The sequence below is a fragment of the Quercus suber genome, unplaced genomic scaffold, assembly GCF_002906115.3.
Source record: "Quercus suber isolate HL8 unplaced genomic scaffold, Cork oak 2.0 scaffold_425, whole genome shotgun sequence".
In the NCBI taxonomy this organism is placed as follows: Eukaryota; Viridiplantae; Streptophyta; class Magnoliopsida; order Fagales; family Fagaceae; genus Quercus; species Quercus suber.
In genome coordinates, this window is record NW_027069876.1 from 141544 (window position 1) to 162614 (window position 21071).

Consider the following 21071-nt stretch of genomic DNA (forward strand, 5'->3'; position numbering starts at 1 on the left):
CCACATATAATCTTCTTCTTCTTTTTTTGATTGCAAACTTATAACTGGAATTCATTGATACGGACCGAGGTCCATTGCAATTACATCATTTTGAATTTGGAGTTCAATAACAGGGGGAGTATCCTCCACCCATATTACACAATCATCAACATACAAGGCATTCCTACCGAGGTCCAGTGCTCTGTTGGCCACATATAATCTTCAATCGTTTTAATACCTCACTTGGTTACGAGTACAAGAAATTAACTAGGTTCGACTTCCTTAATTTCAATAGTTCTTAATTCTTATTATTTCTAACTTAAATAGTCTTTATTGGTATATCAATTATGAACCAAGAAGCATCCACTGCTCCTGGCCGGCAAGGAATATCACACTGAGTAGCTCTCAAATAGATAATATGTGAACTTATATATCTCATATTGAATATTGAATAAACTCTATCATATGTACATAAGGATAATGGACAAAGTGTAACCATCCCATAATGCAAGTGGTCCTTTTTTTAAAAAAAAGAAATCTTACAAAAAGTGGTTAGGGCCTTCCTCTTTATTAATCATATCCCTAGAGTTGGTGATCTACTTTTTTGTCGAATTCGAAAAAAAATTGATTATGCTGTTATTAAAAATATCTCTGAGGATTTTTTCTTACCATTATTTTATATTTCCCTTATTAATTTGAATGATAATCCTAGATAGCGATGCTTTTGTTACTTTGGCCACTGTCGTACATGGAATACAGTCATCTAGCCTTTATGTCCAAAGAACACTAATGGTTGTTTATTATTATCATAATAGAACCAGGCAAGTTCAACCTGTAAGCATAGTATGGGGAGAAATCTTCACATGTTGCGAAGAGCATGATTTTCAAACCGGGATTGTTCAAAGAATTGAAAATTAGAGGTTTAAGATTGTTAAGGTTTGACCGAGATCCAACTGTGATAATGTTATAATTAATTTAGTAATTAATTAAAATGCAAATAGAGGTATATTAAATTTATAAATACTAGATGAATATACTAAAAATAATTGAGACAAAATTTATAATAAAATTTCATGATATTATAAGGTTAATATAAAATAGTACAACATAAATGAGCATAAAAAAAAAAATTGTATAATAGTCAAGTCTAAATCATCTTGATTAAATAAAAAAATCATATATTATCATGCAAAGGAATTATTCTTAAATTGCAAGTAAATTTATCAAAGAAAAAAAATTTAGTAATATTTAATAAATTGAGAGAGAGGTAATAGAATAAGTTGAAAAATTATAAATAATATAAATTTAAAATAAATATAATAATACTTCATAATTGTTCGCAAGAAACCTAAATGGTGTGTTACTAGGTCAGAGCACCAGCTATGGTTCTTATATTAGGCCTGAGGTCTCATGTGTTTTCGATTGCATTTTCTTTTTGAAGTGCCTAATCAAAGTCTATAGCACAGTTATGATTTTGTTTTCATTTTTATTTTATTTTGTATATCCTGTTCTTACCAAATGATAGTAGAAAATTGAAAAGTTACATCATTTTTAACCAAAATTAAATAAAAGCCAGTAGGTCTAAGTACACTATAAAAGATATCATGTGTTTTCAAAGATATCATGTGTTTGTTTCGTCATTTAGGAGACTGGTTTTTAGTTTGTGATTCCCTTGAGGCGTATATGGCCTGTATTGATTTATCTAGTTTTGTTAAATAAATTTATTTTTCATTAAACAATGACAACAAAGTCTTAGTTCTAAAATTGGAAATCAACTATAATCCTTGACAGATTAGATTGAGTTGACCACATGAATTATTTTCTTTCTTATATTATATATAAAGTCACGCTCTCATTTTCTTTTCTAATTAACATGTCATTTTGAATTACTTTTACTAATGTTATTCTCGGCCTTCCTCTACTTTTTTTTTTTTTTTTCGTTCCTTTCGCTTAAATTAACTCACTCTTTCTAATTAGTTTATTTTAAAAAAAAAAGTACCTGCAAAGCAAAAAATATTATATGGATCGCATAACAAGGTGTGAAAATGTATCAACTGTAATGGTCATGCAAATAGTTTTGCAAGTACTTCAAAGTTTATATTCTTAAAAAAAAAAAAAACTATTAACAATAATAGCAATAAAATATCTTTTATATGTATGAGTAGTGTAAGGTACGTGAAAGGCGCACGGATATACACTTGGCAGTAAATATGGAAAAGTTCCATTCATGTAGAATTTATTTTTCTTTTTAATATACTTCTTAGATTAATTATAATTTTGCTATGAATTTGTTTGTTTATTTTCTATTATTCCCATTATATATTATATTTATAATCAGTAGTGAATTCAGACTATTTTCTTATGGGGTTAATGTGTAAAAACTAATATATAGTAATAATACGCTTGCAGGTTGCAACTACCTTTAGTTATTTTTAATTTCATAGTGCTACTTATGAATTTATTCTATTTATGTTTTAGTTATTCATTAAATTAATTATTATGTCCACATTAAAAATTAATAATTATTTCATAACAGCTTAGTTATCAATTTTGATGGAGATTTTTTCCGAGAGAGAGAGAATCATACCCAAAAAAGAAATCTTTCTTCATTAAAATGATAAGGAATTACGCGGGCACCATTATGTGTCTGTGGGGTGTGGTTGGCTATGATATCACACATGAGCCACCCTTTTTGATTCTCAAAAAAAAAATGATAAGGAATTAAGAATAATTAATGTAGACTATTTTTTTTTTTTTTGAGAAATGAATATAGACTAAAAAAATATAGAATTAAGAATAAATGATAAAATGATAAGGAATTAAGAATAAATCTTTGATCATAATAAAATGTAGATATTTTGCTATATATATATATATATTATCAAAACCTTTCTATTTATAATTTGTCACGGAATAATGACCAAGTGCATCTACATTTTCTTATTTTCACAAATTCCAATCACCATTCAAAGTCACCAAGTATGAAATCGCAGACTAAGTAAGACTATTTAAAGGATCATTAACCCAAAAATAATTTAAACTAATACAAATACATTGAACTAAAACGAGAGCCACTGACAAAGACCCATGTTATGCGTTAAGTTTTTTAACATTAGTCATACATACATGGCCAAATGGGCATCTTCTTACCGTTGAGCCAAAAAATATTGTTACACATTCAGCAATTTGTCGTAGAATGTGTAACAGGTGCACGCTGCACCTTTGTTTTCAAGACTATTATAATATGCATTATCCCAAAAGTAATTTGAAATAATACATAATGAATTGAATTAGTGAGAGCTAGCAAAGAAAGCCCATGTGCTGAATTGAATCTTACCATTATGCCCAAAGTGATGTTTAATATTATATGATAACAACGGTACTCGCAACTTGCTAATAAATTAAGCAGGGTTCTGCATAAATTGGCCAAGCTGCCTAAGCCATTCTCCTCTCTAGCAATTGTTCTCATTTTGCCTACCTTTTAACTGATTTCACTGTAACTGTTTGGCATTCATTCACCTACTACTACTAGCGTGCAATGGCGGAAGGAGCTCTCATCAAAGTTGCTGAGGGAATCATTGGCCAATTGGGAAAGCTTGCTCTCCAAGAGATTGTCCTGCTATGGGGTGTCGAGGGTGAGCTTGAAATGCTCACGAACACGGTTTCGACAATTGAAGCTGTGATTCTGGATGCAGAGGAGCAACAGGCGCAGAATCACACCATCAAGAATTGGCTGGGAAAGCTGAAAGATGCACTTTTTGAAGCCGACGACTTGCTGGATGACTTTTCCACTGAAGTTTTACGACGGGAAGTGATGACTAGGAATAAGAAGGCGAAAGAGGTACGCATCTTCTTTTCCAAATCGAACCAACTTGCATATGGTCTTAAGATGGGTCATAAGATTAAGGCAATTAGGAAGAGTCTAGATGCTATTGCAGCGGATAGGAAGTTCCACCTAGAGGAACGTCCTAGGGAGACACAAGTCACAAATCCAATTAGGGAGACTGATTATTTTGTACGTGCTGAAACTGTTATTGGAAGGGAGCTTGATAAGAAAGAGATCTTAGAACGTTTATTGGATTCCAATATTGAAGAAAATGTTTCAGTTTATTCAATAGTTGGAATCGGGGGGCTAGGCAAAACCACATTAGCTCAATTAGTATTCAATGATGGAGAAATCGAAAAAGAATTTGAGAGAAAATTTTGGGTGTGTGTCTCGGATGATTTTGATGTAAATATAATTGTTAAGAAAATCCTAGAATATTCAAAAGGTCAGAAACTAGAAAACCTTGAAAGGAATGCATCAATAAATGATCTTCAAAAAGAAATTGATGGAAAGAGATTCTTACTCGTATTAGACGATGTGTGGAATGATGATTTAGAAAAATGGGATAGGCTAAAAGAAATTTTACTGGGTGGTGCAAGTGGCAGTAGAATATTGGTGACTACACGTGAGGAAAAGGTTGCAGAGAGTTCAAAAACTATTGAAACACACCGTTTAACGGGTTTAAATGATGAGAACTCCTGGTCTTTATTTAAGCAAAAGGCATTTAAAAAAGGACAAGAACCAAAAAAACCAAAATTTAAGGAAATTGGAATGGAAATCATTAGTAAGTGCAAAGGAGTTCCACTTGCCATAAAGACTATAGGAAGCCTATTGTACTCTAAAAACTCTGAAGAAGAATGGTTGTCCTTCAAAAATAATGAATTTTCAAAGGTAAATGAAACTAATATCCAACCAATACTTAGGTTGAGTTATGATCATCTCCCATCACATTTGAAACAATGTTTTGCTTATTGTAGTTTATTTCCAAAGGATTACGAGATTGAAAAAGAGAGATTGGTTAAGCTATGGATGGCACAAGGGTTCATTAGACTATCATGTCAAGACCAATGCTTAGAAGATGTTGGTCATGACTATTTTATGGAATTACTTGGGAGATCATTCTTTCAAGAAGACACAAGATCTATATTCAAAATACATGATCTCATGCATGATCTTGCGATATTAGTAGCGGGACTAGAGAGCACCACTTTTGAAATAAATGGGAAAAACATTGAAGAAAAAACCTATCACGTGTCATTTGGTTTTGATTTAGACTCATCAAAGCAAATTCCAACCTCGTTGTTTAAAGCAAGTAGGATAAGAACATTTCTTTTGCCATGTCAAACTTGGAAATCAAATGAAATGGTATGGAACGAGTCAACTTGTGATGCATTTGTTTCAAGTTTTAAATTCTTGCGCTTGTTAGATTTGAACAATACTGGCATTAGGAGTGTTCCACATTCTATTGGAAAGTTGAAGCATTTAAGGCACCTTGATCTTTCATATAATTACATAAAGATGCTTCCTAATTCAATTACAATGTTGCAAAATTTGGAGATACTAAATCTCTATTACTGTGGTGAACTTATAGAATTGCCAAGAAATATTTCTAGATTAGTCAATCTTAGGCATCTTATCATTGAAAAATGCTATGGATTGACTCATATGCCATGTGGACTTGGGCAATTGACTAATCTCCAATCACTAGCTGAGTATGTGTTGAGTACGGACTCTAGGAGTGGTAGTGAGTTGAAGGAACTTCACGGATTAAACCAGCTGAGAAAAAATCTAAGGATTAAAAATCTGAGACACAAGAAAGATGGTGAATTAGAATATAAGGCATGTTTGAAAGAAAAACAACACCTTGAAGGCTTGGCGTTAGAGTGGATAGAAAGAGAAGGGGATATTGAGTACGATGAGATGTCAGTCGAAGCTTTGGAACCAAACCAAAATCTGAAAAGTTTGGAATTAAAAGGCTACAGGGGAGTGAAATATCCAAGCTGGCTTTCTTTACTCAAAAATCTTGTAAGCCTTAAGTTAGTTTCAATGAAGAATAGCCAAGATGTGCTACCATTGCATCAATTTCCTTCTCTCAAAACACTCCATTTGGCAGATGCTCCTTCTCTTGAGTACGTATCTCTGGTATCAGAGAGTTTTAAACTTCTACCCCTAGAATCCCTCGAAATTAGGGATTGTCCTAATCTAAAGGAATGGTGGAAGAGGAGGAGCGACTCTATCGAGGAGGACGAAGATGACGCCGATAATTACGGTGAAATATCGACGATAACAGCAAAGAATCATTCTCTGCTTTCATTTTCTCGTCTTTCCAATCTAGACATTTCTGGTTGCCCTAAACTATCTTCCATGCCTTTATTTCCTTATCTTGAAAGACTATATCTGCGTTACTCTAATTTGAGGCCATTGGAGCGAACAATATCGATGGGAATGATAAGTACGGGATCTCAGGAAAACCCAACAGCAGCAGCAGTAGCAGAGTCAACCTCTTCTGCTCCTTCTTATTCTTCTTCAACACTTGCCGCCTCATTCACCCCTCTCTCCAAATTAAAATCTTTGGATATTATTATGATAGAAGGCAGTGATGGTCATGTCCTTCAATCTATACAACATCTGACTGCACTTGAGGAATTTAGGTTATATAATTATAATGGGGATGGGATGGAATTGGAATGGCAAGGGCTGAGGAAGCTTCAGTATCTAACATTATCTGATCATCCAAAATTGGCCTCTCTTCCGATGGGGCTTCAACAGGCCACCTCTCTGCGATATTTCAATATTTGGAATTGTTCGAGTTTGACGACATTGCCGGAGTGGATCTGCGAAATCATATCTCTGCAATACCTCAGTATTTCTATTTGCCCCAATTTCACTTCATTGCCTGCCCTAACGTCTCTTCCATCACTCCGTATTTCTGGTTGCCCCAATTTCACATCATTGCCTGCCCTAACGTCTCTTCAATCTCTCCATATTTCTGGTTGCCCCAATTTCAATTTCACATCATTGTCTGCCCTAACGTCTCTTCAATCTCTCGATATTTCTCGTTGCCCCAATTTCACTTCATTGCCTGCCCTAACTTCTCTTCAATCCCTCCATATTTGGGATTGCCCCAGTTTGACATCATTGCCTGCCCTAACGTCTTTGAAGAGACTGGATATTCTGAGATGTCCCATCTTAGTAGAAAGTTGCAAGAGCCAGGCTTGGCTTGCTCGCATTGAAAAATTGGAAGGAGATTTAGCTCCACCAAAAGAAGAAGATCCAGGTATTGAATTTCATTATGCAAAACAAAATTATTCTTCTTCACCATCTTTAATTGTATATCTAATTTTTTCCTGGCTATTTAATTTCATTATGCAGAACAAACTGAAGCAAATGAGGAATATGAACTTAAAACTCGGGGCTTTACCAAAATTTTTGGGCGTTGCAGTGGTTCAACTAGTCAATAGCTCAGTGGTGAATAATTATAATTATCTAGAGGTGGTTTCTTGTTTTATTTATCTTTGCCAATAGAATTTTCATTCCTCACATGCATGCTTTCTTCACATATTAGGAGGAAGAATATGAAATTCTTTCCTCTGTTTCTTTTTGTATCTCAAACCAAGTTGATTTGGTGATGTATTTTGGGTGTTTTTCTTCTCATCTTGTCAGGTGAGGATCATCAATTGCTGATAAGGAGATAATATTTGTGGGGAGAAGTATATCTGGTAGAAGAATTAGCTTATGCAGGTATTTTTTATGCTTCAATTATAAGCTCCACCATTTTTTTTTCTACAATTGAATAAAAAATATTGTTTTATGTTTTTTTTTTTGGCTTGTGCAGGTATGAGTCTCATACTGAATCACTAATGTTTCTTTCCTATCTTTTTTTTTTTTTTTTTGTCTTGCTTAGCTTGCGTTGGATTTAACTCGAAAAGTTTTTTTTTTGGGGGGTGGGGGGCGGGCTTTTAGGTAGTTCCGGCCCTGCACATAATCTTACTCATACATGGCCAAATGGGCATAGAACCGTGGTGCCAAAAAGTATTGTTTGTTTACTATGTTTCTAGATGCGTTTAGATTCAGCAACTTTTGTGCAACAAGTTGTTGAAATAAGTGCACTCTGCACCTTTGTTTTTATGATTTCCCATCTTACGATCACCGGTCAAAGCCACCATGTACTTGACAATGGGTTTCACTCCTTGGAGTAGATGGTGAAATAGTCTAAACTTGCTCAAGTTATTATATATATATATATATATATTGTTTGAAAATAAAAATACCTCCAAACTATTTTGTTGGAAAATTCCTTCAATCCACTACATAATGGTTAGTAAAACCATCAACATATGCTTTAAGTCACATGAACCTATCAAATTGTATTATTCAAAAAGTAAATAAAAAATTATATCATTATCAAATTATAAATCTTTGAAGCAATATTGTAACAGGAATGTTATTGAAGTTTAAACCCACACTTCATTTGGTAATTTTTTTCCCCTTTAAATTAAAGCTATTTAATACTTAAAATAGTAAAATTTGATGCCATTTATGTCTTGAATGAGAAAATTAGAAAAGCACAAAACTAAAATAAAATAAAAAGAAGAAAAAGAAGTTAATACAAATTACGCCCTTTAACTTTACTTCAAATTTAATTTAGTACTTTTAATTTATTCATTTCTGATGATGTATGGGACCAACTGGTTGAACACTTCGGCTTCGGTGGACCACAGCACTGGCGGAGGCCTAAAAAAAAAAGAAAGCAGTCAAAGGGTGACCGGTGTGAGCCGGCCAAACACCCTCCGATGATGAAGTTAGTTTTTTACTTTAATGGAGTTCTGCTTCTTTGACCGCGAATAATTCCAAGAAATTTTTTCATACCTTTGCGTGGTGAAGACCGGGCCTTATATAGGGTACCCTTGGGCGGTTACTAGTTTGGTAACTTCCCCCAGTATCTCGGAATTCGGACATAACTTCCTCAACGGCTACGAAAAGTCATAACCGTCATGGGTAGTTACATGTAATAGAGGGATTCGTGGCGATGAACGCGGATTGATGAACCGCTACAAGGTTCGCCGATTATCCGTGTGGTCGTCCATGCGATTTACGCATGGACGACTCTTTGTCGTGTCGTGTGGTCGTCCATGCAACTTGTGCATGGACGACTCTCTTGACATCATTCCCTGGATCTGATCAGTTGTCCAATATTCCAAGGAGGTGGTACCTGGACGAATTGGAGACCGTCTAATGGTCTGATGTTTGACAAACCGCGACTCTCTGGACGACCCTTCTGGACGAACCAGAGATACGATTTTTTTGGCTACATCAATTTCAATCTTATAACTTTTACATGTGCGCATTTCACAAAAAAAATTAAGAATTTTATTTTTTGGACAAAATTAGAGGGTGTAATTTATAATTTAACAAAAAAAATTCTTAAAAAAAAAATGGCAAGGGAGAGATTGAACAATTTTTTTTCCTTTTCATTTTATATTTACTAATTTGAAATTTTAAATAAAACATTTGATTTTTTTTTTTTTGGGTTGATAATTTCATGAACAGCTGTGTACAAACTACGAATCTTTCTTTTAAATAACCAGTTTCTATTCATGTCTTCAGAACTCAATGTCTTGTAGTTGTAGATCGTTGACGAGTCATCAAACTTAATCAATATCCATATCCGTAACCGTATCCGAATCCGAATCCAATCCATATCCGTAACTGAATCAACATCCGAGCCCAAATTCAAACCCGAATCAAACCAACGAAAACGATTTGAGCCGAATTAAAAACTTAACCCGATACGGACCGAGACGAACAACAAGTATAGGACAAATTAAAATGGACCGGTCTACGCGGACCCAGATGGGTTGATCTTGTTGATGGATACCTCTTCCTTCTTGTTGATGGTCCACATCGTGTCTTTCTTCTTCCTCTAGAGGCATAGCGAATCAGCAAAGAGGACACGATCTGCGAACGCGGAGCCAATTTTGGATACACGCAGAATGAAACTTATGCTTACATGGCATCTCTCTAGCCTCACTACCGACCTCAAACTGTTCCAAACAGATCGAGCAGATGGAGAGAGAGGTGAGCCCAAAGATTTTAATAACTTAATGGTTTAATTAATGATTATGCATATTTAAGTGTATGAAATTTACTGTCAGTAACTTTTATTTGATAGAATAGTTTCCATCAAAACACAGCTTAGATTTTTTTCTAGAAATGATATATTTCAGGGATGGTATTCATTTTATGCCCCTGGTCAGTGAGAAACTTTGGGAAGACAATGATTATAAAATCCTAACTTAAATTTTTTTCTATTAAGCCAAAATTGATAAGCATCCTACTGAATTCATATTCGAAAAGAGGAGCTTAAACTCTGAAATCCAAAATGGCTACAACGTGCTTGGATATGATAGCCTTCCTTCTTAAAAAGAATGAGTGTCAGTGGCTATCCCACTTATTGCTACAATGGCAGAGGCAAACAGGAAAGAGTTGGCATAAGTATGTTCTCTTATATTTGATAGTGGAACTGTATTTATGAGAACAAGTTTCAGAATTTGTTGCATCTTTGACTTCATTTAGTACATATGTCAATCATTAACCGAGATCCTTCATAAACACATATATTCTAGTGTTATTTGTCATGGATAAAACACAAGAATGAAATCTCAATTTTATGCTTTCTTTTTATTATTCTTTACAAGCATTCTGACGTTTTGAGTATTTTAAACTTGTCTGATTTCATATGCTGAATTTCTCAATTTGTTGCCTTGAAACTCTGCAATACATTGAAATTACATTTCTTTACTTTCATATGATAATTATTCATCCTGAATTTGGTTTCTTCATGCATGATAAGGAAAGTATGCTGGCTGAATTAATACCTGACTACTTATTATTTGGATTACAAAATGATCTTTGCTGCATGATCTTTCTCTTATTGGGGGTAATCTATACTTATTGCCTATCTCGGATTTTTGTTGTGTTTAAATCCTGGTTTTTGTTTATCTTTTGTTGGCTTATCCAATCTGAAACAAAGTTCAATGTTAGTTTGTAAAGCAGTTAATGACAATGGTGGTGGCAAATATCTCTTTTTAATTGTTGTGGTGTTTTTCAAATTATTAGCTATTGAAGCTCTGACATCTCCAGCACTGTTACCTGTATGTTTCATATCTTATTTTACTTTTTTTTTTATTCTACAAATGGTTGCATCATCACATGTTAAATAAAAGAATAAGTAAGTTTTATTTGTAATAGACCACAAGATTCCTGCACTATAATTCCAACCTCATTCTCCTAAGTATTCAATACAAATCTTGCTTTACCATGTTAGGATTTTATAACTATCAAATTTAGATCATATTGACCTATATGGACATTACTGTGGTCTAGTTGGGTACTACGAGTGGTTGTGTTCATGGATATAAATTCAGTTTGTTTATTTGAAAGTTTTGAGCTGTTTTCAAGTTTATTCGCTTGTTTCTTTGATTATCAGAGGGAAATGTATAGACAAGTAGCAATTCAGGAGATGGTTGGGGAAATCAGGGGGGATTCTACAATATGCTTGATTATGATAACCTCACTTCTTTAAAGAGTGCTAAGATGGTAGAGTCAAACAAGAAAGATGTGGCATAAACCTGCACCCTTTTATTTGACAGTGGAACTAAATTAATGAGAACCAGATTCAGAATTTACTGCCACTTTGACTTCTATAGGTATGTATGTCAATCATTAACCTAGATCCTTCGTATAAGGATATATAGCAATCTTGTTTGTTCTGTAAAAAAAAAAAATGTCAGTGCTATTCTTTCTTTTCAATGTTCTAAGGAGGTGATGTATTTTTGGCTTGACTTTTGAGCCTCATTGAGAATACTAAGAAAAGAGGCAAAGTTGGAAGAGGTGCCCCCTAATGAGGTATTTGGGTAATCATTTAGATTGGATTAACACATAATTTTGACATTTCAAGTTAGCGTCAACAATTTTAGTGATTGATTATTTAAATTTAAGCTCCATTTGGTTACAAAAAAAATGTAGGAGGAAAAAAAAAAAAGAAAAAAAAATTGAAATTAAAAAGTCTTAAATTCTTTATCAGTGGAACAATAAACTACAGTGAATACTCACTTGTAATGATGAGTTCATTTTATTTTAGTCAACAAAACATTTTGTACATCTCTTTCTCTCACTTATCAGTAAAATGCCAGGCATTAATGGGCAAGGTTCATACATTACATGAATCCATGTGACTGCTCAAATCCTAGACATAGCAACTAAGACTATAAGGATCTAAAATTCCTAATACTTCCACATGTTCATTCATATCATTTTAAACTCAGTCCTCTATAAATTTATCAATTATAATTGAACAACTTCATTATTGTTTTTTGTTTCAAGTATTGCTGATTTTTATTGTATCTGATTATGCCTTTTCTCCAAACAGAGTTGGTTCCAAAGTTATATACGCAGCAATAGCAAAGTATTAGATACTTTAGTAGCTTAAGTTCCTTAATGAAGATGTGTGCAACCACAACATATGAATGTATATGTGTAATTATTATGCCTTTTTTTCTTACCACATGGATGGTTTAGTTTTGGTCTCTAGGCCTTGCGGCTTCCCACACAAGTTCATTTTCTGCTAGATCAAACATCAATGCTTATGACGCAATAGGAAAGATATTAGATCACATAAATTTAGATACAGAAATTAATTATGTCTATTTCAATCATTTAACTTTATTAAATGAGAAAATATATTTAATTGATTCTATTTCTATATTCCAGATGGCAAAACTTGAGCTTTTGTTGGACAAAGAAAAAGCGTGGGAAGTCAGCAGTTATTAGTTCTTCAAAGTGATACAATGATCTTCAGGTGGGCAAAGTTCTTATGAATAATATTAATCTCAAAAATTTTCAGATTAAATGGAGTAGGGAAAATTTGGTCTTGTCAACCAAGAACACTTGTTCTTTTCATCCTCCATCAAATATAATATTGCATATGGAAAGGTGGTGCAAGAATTGAAGAAATAATAGCTGCACCTGAACTTGCCTATGCTGGTCTTTTACTGATACATTGCTTGAGGTTCTAACTTCTAGTCCATGACCGTACTTTAGATGATCCTTTCATCTTGATAATCATCTAAGTTGTTAATATATTTTGGAAATTTGAAATTTGCGGCTGAGTGGACTCCATGGGTGGTGAGGCACAAGACTTATTTGTCTTGTGGACAGAAGCAAACAACTTCCATGACAAGAGAAATTTCTAAACACTGATGGATTTTAACTTTTAAATGCCGCTGAAAGTGCATCTGATGCTGGTTTTGAGAGAATAGCACAAGAGGCATTGGACATGAATGTACACAAACTATTGTTTTGATTGCTTATCATTTGAGCATGATCAAGAATGCCAATATGATTGATGTCTTTCATAGACGATAGATGTTTGAAAAGTAATGTTAAAAGTATAGTCATAACATACTCTCTTTAATCACATCTTGAGCCATTAGAATAAGATGTTAGAAATTAAAAAAATTCCACATATTAATATCTTAAACCACTCAATGGTTATTCCACCTGATTTTGATCCAAAAGCTAGCAAAAAACATTATTATGACTACAATATAATATTACTAACTGCAATCCTGATTTTTCTTTTTCTCTGGTTGGTTTTCCATTTTTTAAGCACGCTCAATTGTAAACTAGACCATGAGCATTCAATTGTAACTTTTGCCCTTTGCAATTATGGGCTTTAAGTTCTGAGGCCCTAGGATGAATGGCTATCTGGAGTGGTTTTAGTATTATCATGGGCCTTATGGCAGCTTGAGTGATTAACTAGGTTTTATAAATGGGCCTTCACGTCACAGTTGCACTTGAAAATGATGCTAAGTAGAAACACCGAATGCAGATCAATTTCAATAGGTTTTTTTGTCAAAATATGCATAATGCCTCAATAGATTCAGCCCATTTCTTGTATTGGGCCGTTGAACAGAGCCCAAGACCTATATATATATATAACAAGTTGCATATATCATGACTAAGTGAACTGAAGGAGCAATCACTGTTGGATTAATTGACCATGACTATAATACGGGTTGTAAATGTTAGCAAATGCATCTTGAAATCAATAAACCATTTATGGAATTATGTACTAAAAATTAGTGCTGCATTATAGGTTTTATTAATTGTGTAATAGTTTCCAAAAGTAATAAACATTTTGTGTCTTGTTTTTTATGTTCCATTTTATACTCCATCAATCACAGTTTGCCACTTATAATTTTTTCTTTTATTGTAAAATAATAAAAGTTTAAAATTGATAAAATTCAAACATACGATAAGTTATAATTGGTGAAGTATAAAGTAGATCAATTTATACTCCTAGTCCTAGAATCTCCTAGTGTTTCTGTTTCCAATAGGGTTGGTGATGAACTTTTTGTTTTTTTCCCCCTAAATGAACAAAATATGCATTTTGTCATTTTCAAGAAAAAATTATTAAGCATTTCTGGACTAAATAGCTATTTCATTTTCCAAACATGACGAATTATGGATCTAATTTTCGCTAAAAAATAATAATGAATCCAATTGGAGTATTTTTTTTTTTTTTTTAACAAGACTTAAGTACAGTACTTAGGTGTTATTTTTTAGGTTCCCTTTTAAGATTTTACCATGTGGTTTTTTTTAGATTTTGCCATGTGGATTTTTTTTTCATGGGATGAAATTGTATTTTTTTTGTTAAGTCCACATGACTAAATCTTAAAATGATAACCTAAAGAACAACATCTAAGGTATTATACCTAAGTTTTGTTTTTTTTTTTTTTTAATCTAAACTTGATTTATTGATGTTATTCTAAAAACTTAAATGACAAAAATAGACATGGTGTTCAGCATAGTATAGTATCAAGTATCAATTACTAGTTGAATTTATTGATGACCGAGGGGCCTCTTAATTAGTTTTTTATTTTTTATTTTTTTTTTTATATATATACAAAAATCACAATTTTTATAAATTAATAAAGTAATGACAAAAAGAGCATGTTTGATCAATAAGTTACAACATATGCAACGGAAACTTATTCAAAGAATAACTCCTAGAGTGTCTGTGATAGATAAATTCAACTCCCTCAAGAAACTATGGTTGGAAACCCAATGTGTTGGATAAAAATTTCTTTCTGACCATCATAGACAAAAAGAATTCTATTGGAATGAAATTCCTATTTTTCTAGGTAAATATATGTTCTAATTAAAAATTAATCTTGTTAAGAAATTGTGGAAATCTCCTAGAAGAAGTTCCTGAACCAAGTAATACTTCGAGGAAGCAATGCCAACCAAAACTATGTCTCAAATAGTTTATTCTCTGGAAGCACCTTTCATTTCAAAGGACAGGGAATAAAAAATAAATAAAAAAAGTCGTCTGTGGGCTCAAATTCAAGTTCAAGTTGGTGCATGTTACAATATTTATTCTCAAAAGTTGAAATCAGTTTCAAATGGTAAATTGTCGCATTTGATATGTTTACATCATTTTCTGGAAAGAATTTGGTTAAATTTTAGTTAAATAAGTATGCCAATCAACTATAAGTTAAGTGATTAAATTTATTATTTTCTAATTATTTAAATTTTTAGGAGAATTTAAAATGTTGAAAATCTCACTTCTTGGGTACCACATTAAGGGAGAGTGTTGAAATAATGGTTAAGTCAAAAGTGAGGGGAGATTTGAAGTTATAATAAAGTGGTTAAATTCACTATTTTCGAATAGCTTAAACTTTTGAAAGAATTTTGTTAATTTATCAATGAAATACAAACGCACAATCAAACTTAATTAGCTATAACACCTAAATGAATTGGACCAAAGTTTTTCCCATAAAACACAATTTATCATCAAGATTCCAAAGTAAAATTCTGGTGCTGAATATTGGAGCATTTTCTTTCCTCATCATGTTCTCTAATTGATTCTTTTTTCCTCCCCTTCCTTCTTATTGACTTTCACATTTTTTTAAGGCCCTTGATATGATTATGTAAATTATTTGCATCTGCCATAAGAAATGTATTATTTATTTATTCTTTCACCCACCGATAAGAACAGTCGAGCAGCTCTCTCTTTTTTTATTTTTTTTGCCTGCTAATTTTAGTTCTTTAAATATTGGAGAAAGGATCATTGAAACAAAGAAAATCTAATTCTTTATCCGATCAGAACTCATTGCCAGCTGCAGAACCTTGACAATAGAGATCCTGCAGAACTTTGAACGAGTTTATACTTTATACTACTCTTGGAGGTCGTATATAGGAGTAGTACTTAAACAAGTTGCTTATATCATAACCTAGTCTTTTCATTATAAAGACTATTTTAATTGGAAGTGGTCACTTGCAAAATTGAATTTGAAAAAAAAAACTGGGAACCTGTACAGTATGTAATATTTCCAAATCATCGGAGTGGCAAGTTGTTTTGCTGAACATATATACTTCACTAATTAATAATTATGGACCAATTGACTTTAGTTTTCCCACCCGCCGACCCACTACAAGCCAGGTTTTTTGTTTTTTGTTTTTTTGTTTTTTTGTTTTGTTTTTTTTTTTTTCCATATCTACACAATTTTTAATCATTTTTATTTCTCTCCTCTCCTTCTCCAGCTTGTTTCTCTTTCTTCGTTTCATCTTCTTCATTTTTCTTTATTTCGTACTCTGTAAACCCTCTCTCTCTCTCTCTCTCTCTCTCTCTCTCCACAAACGATCTTTCTCATCTAGTTATCTACCTTTACTTGTCTAAAGAGTGAACTTTTAGCATTCATTCACCTGCTAGTGTGCAATGGCGGAAGGAGCTCTCATCAAAGTTGCTGAGGGAATCATTAGGCAATTGGGAAACCTAGCACTCAAAGAGATTGGATTGCTCTGGGGTGTCAAAGCTGAGCTTGAAAAGCTTGGGAACACGGTTTCAACAATCCAAGCCGTGCTTCTGGATGCAGAGGAGCAACAGCGGCAGAATCATACCATCAAGAATTGGTTAGGAAAGCTGAAAGATGTACTATACGAAGCGGATGACTTGCTGGATGGCTTTTCCACTGATGTTTTACGACAAGAAGTAATGATTCAGAACAAGATGACAAAAGAGGTACGCATCTTCTTTTCCAAATCAAATCAGCTTGCATATGGTTTTACAACGGGTCATAAGATTAAGGCAATTAGGGAGAGGTTAGATGCCATTGCAGCTGATAGGAGGTTCCACTTAGAGGAACGTCCTAGGGAGACACAAGTTAATAGGGTAAGGGAGACTCATTATTTTGTACGTGTTGAAGATGTTATTGGGAGAGAGAATGATAAGAAGGTGATCATGGACTATTTATTAGATTCCAATATTGAAGAGAATGTGTCAGTTCTTCCGATAGTTGGAATTGGAGGTTTAGGGAAGACCACATTAGCTCAATTGGTATTCAATGAAGAAAAAATGCAAAAACATTTTGATAAAAAATTGTGGGTGTTCGTCTCTAATGATTTTGATGAAAAAATAATTGTTGAGAAAATCCTAGAATCTGCAAAAGGAAAGAAACCAGAGAACCTTCAAATGAACACATTGATAAATGATCTTCAAAAAGAAATTGATGGAAAGAGATATTTACTTGTATTAGACGATGTGTGGAGTGATGATTCACAAAAATGGGATAGTTTAAAAAGACTTCTATTGAGTGGTGAAAGAGGTAGTAAAATATTGGTGACTACACGTGAGGAGAAGGTTGCAAAGATTTCAAAAACTATTGAACCATACTTTTTAAGGGGTTTAAATGAAGAGGAGTCGTGGTCTTTATTTAAGCAAAAGGCATTTGAAAAAGGACAAGAACCAGAAAATTTAAGAATTACGGAAATTGGAATGGAAATTGTTAGAAAGTGCAAAGGAATTCCACCCGCCATAATGACTATAGGAAGCCTATTGTACTTTAAATACTCAGAACAAGAATGGTTGTCCTTCAAGAATAAGGATTTTTCAAATGTAAATAAAAAAGAAACAGATATCCTACCAACACTTGAGTTATGATCATCTCCCATCATATTTGAAACAATGCTTTGCTTATTTTAGTTTATTTCCATAGGATTGCCAGATTGAAAAGAAGATGTTGATTAAGCTATGGATGACGCAAGGGTTCATTAAGCTGTTAGGTCAAAATCAATATTTAGAAAATGTTGGTCATAAGTATTTTATAGAATTACTTTGGAGATCATTCTTTCGAGAAGTTGAAGAAAATTGGTGGGACGATGTACCTAAATTCAAAATACATGATCTCATGCATGATTTGGCAATATTAGTAGTTGGACTAGAGAACATCACTTTCGGTATAAATGGGGAAAACATTGGTGAAAAAACTCATCACGGTTCATTTGGTTTTAAATTAGGCTCATCATTGAAAATTCCAACCTTGTTGCTTAAAGCAAATAGGATGAGAACATTTCTTTTACCAAGTCAAGCTTGGCATCCACGTCAAGTGGTATGGAACCAATCACGAGTATGGAACCGATCAACTTGTGATACATTTGTTTCAAGTTTCAAGTTCTTGCGCCTATTAGATTTGAATGGCACTGGCATTAGCACTTAGGAGTGTGCCACATTCTACTGGAAAGTTGAAGATTTTAAGATATCTCAATCTTTCAGGGAACAATTACATAAAAATGCTTCCTAATTCCATTACAAGGTTGCAAAATTTGGAGACATTAAATCTCTCTTGTTGTAGAGGACTAATAGAATTGCCAAGAAATTTTACTAAATTAGTTAATCTTAGGCATCTTAACATTGATGGGTGCTGGAGTTTGACTCATATGCCATGAGGACTAGGGCAATTGACTAATCTCTAGTCACTAGCTGAGTATGTGTTGAGTACGGACTCTAGGTGTGGTGGTGAATTGAAGGAACTTCATGGATTAAACCATCTGAGAGAAAATATTAGGATTAAAAATTTGAGACATGATAAAGATACTGAATTAGAATGTAAGGCTGCAAGTTTGAAAGAGAAGCAACACCTTGAAGGCTTAGCGTTAGAGTGGATAAAATGAGATGTCGATGAAGTGGATGTTGGGTACGATGAGAAGTCAATAGAAGCTTTGGAACCACCCCTAATCTTAAACATTTGGAATTAAAAGGCTACATGGGAGTGAGATATCCAAGTTAGCTTTCGTCACTAAAATACCTTGTACACCTAATGTCAATTTCAATTAAGAAATGCCAAATTATGCACCATTGCATCAATTTTCTTCTCTCAAAACTTTTTGAGTTGATCGACTTTCCTTCTCTTGAGTATGTATCACTAATATCCGAGAGTGTTAACCTTCCATCCCTAGCGTTCCTTCAAATTAGGTATTGTCCTAATCTAAAGGGATGGTGGAAGAGGAGGAGGGACTCCAACAAGGTGGATGATGATGATAATTATGGGGGAATATCAACAATTGCAATCTTGAAGGCAAAGAATTCTCCCTTCATTTACTCATCTTTCTTCTCTATGTATTTATCATTGCCCTGAACTGTATTCCATGCCTTTATATCCCTATCTTGAAGAACTATATTTGGGGAACTCTAATTTGAGGCCATTGGAGCAAACATTATCAATGGGAATGATAAATATGGCATCTTCGGAACACCCAACAACAATAACAAAAACAATAGCAGAGTCAATCTATTCTACTCGTAGTCTTCTTCTTCTTCTTCTTCTTCTTCAACACTTACCGCCTCATTCGCCCCTCTCTCCAAATTAAAATCTTTGCATATTAGTCTAATGGAAGGCAATGATGGTCTTCTCTTTCAAACTATACAACATCTCACTGCATTTGAGGAACTTGTGTTATTTAATTATAATTGGGATGGAATTGGAATGGCAATGCCTAAGGAAGCTTCAAAATCTAAGATTTTACGATCATCCAAAATTGGCCTCTCTTCCAGTGGGACTTCAACATGCCACCTCTCTACGAAATCTCAAGATTTCAAATTGTCCAAGTTTGAAGACTTTGCCGAAGTGGATCTGCAACATCATCTCTTCAATCACTTGAGATTTGGGATTGCCCCAATTTGACATCATTGTCTGGCCTTACGTATTTGAAGACACTAACAATTTGGAATTGTCCCATCTTAGTGGAAGTTGCAAGAGTGATGATTGGCTTGCCCACATCCAAAACTTGGTTGGAGATCTAACTCGACCAAAAGAAGAAGATTCAAGTTTTGAATTTCATTATGCAAGAAAAAAAAAAAAAAAATCTTCTTTTGCACCCACTTTAAATTTATAGCTAAATTTTTTTCATTAGTTATTGATTTTCATTATTCAAAACAAGCTGACAAAAAAAGAAAAAAAAAAGAATATGAACTTCAAAATCAATTCTTTACCAAAATATTTGGGCATTGAAGTTGTTTAACAAGTCAATAACTCAATGGTAATTAATTATCGATCAGTGGTTTCTTGTTTTCTTTGTCAGCTAATAGAACTTTCATTCCTCACATGCTTTCTTCACATATTAGGAGAAAGAATATGGCAAATCATTCATATGTTTCTTCATTCAAATAAATACATCATTGTTTCTCAAACCAAGTTGATGTGGTGATGCATTTTGGATGTTTTACTTTTCATCTTGTCAGAGTGAAAATCAACACTTGGTGATATTGTGATAATATTTGTGGGAGAAGTATATATGGTAACAACACTACAAAATTAGCTTATGCAGGTATGTTTTTTGTTTGAATTCTCTGTTACACATAAACCCAAATGTGTTTTTATTTCCATAAAAGAAAAATGTATTTTTTTTTTCTAATATAAGTGACGGATTTACTTATCTCTGACTCCTTTTTAGGTCATTCAAGATGGATGAACCATTTGTAAGTAACACTCGAAACAAATTGTAACTGCATATTACATTATTTACAAAATATTTCGCCTTATATAATAATTGAATGTAAAATACTTTATGCTTCCTAAAAAAAAACTTAAAAAATTTAAAACACTTTCAAATAACAAATATAAATAGTTTAATTTAGAAAATCTTATATTTTTTATCAACTATAATTTGTCATATTTAAGAAGGTCTTGGGGATTAACATTTATAAGTCTTATCTATTATTTTTCATTTTCACTTAACAAAAAAAAAAAAAAAAAGTCGTTAAAGGATTTGGGATTAGTGGTTGTGAACTTACCACCTTTGATTAAATCATTCGTACTTCATTTTATTATTATTTTTCCTATATTTTATTAAATCCAATGATTAGTAAGTGTTTTTTTTTATATTTATTATTATTATCAAATCCTGACGTGAGGAGTGTTGGGAA

At 33.2% G+C, this 21071-nt stretch overlaps 3 protein-coding genes across 3 annotated transcripts; all 3 read left to right on the forward strand.

Moving 5' to 3' along the window:
* Positions 1–3360: 3360 nt before the first annotated feature.
* Positions 3361–7724, forward strand: LOC112026291 (putative disease resistance protein RGA4). The gene is made up of 4 exons (XM_065761654.1): positions 3361–7082; positions 7178–7297; positions 7469–7546; positions 7710–7724. The coding sequence occupies exons 1-2, from the start codon at positions 3518–3520 to the stop codon at positions 7264–7266; spliced, it is 3654 nt and encodes a 1217-aa protein (XP_065617726.1). The 5' UTR covers positions 3361–3517; the 3' UTR covers positions 7267–7297; positions 7469–7546; positions 7710–7724.
* An 8733-nt stretch (positions 7725–16457) lies between these two features.
* LOC112026292 (disease resistance protein RGA2-like) lies at positions 16458–20789 on the forward strand. Its single transcript, XM_065761661.1, has 2 exons — positions 16458–16892; positions 20388–20789. Exons 1-2 carry the CDS (start codon positions 16590–16592, stop codon positions 20415–20417), a joined length of 333 nt encoding a protein of 110 aa, XP_065617733.1. The 5' UTR covers positions 16458–16589; the 3' UTR covers positions 20418–20789.
* LOC112028650 (putative disease resistance protein RGA3) lies at positions 16902–19965 on the forward strand. The gene has a single exon (XM_065761660.1). It carries the CDS (start codon positions 17112–17114, stop codon positions 17808–17810), a length of 699 nt encoding a protein of 232 aa, XP_065617732.1. The 5' UTR covers positions 16902–17111; the 3' UTR covers positions 17811–19965.
* Positions 20790–21071: the final 282 nt, after the last annotated feature.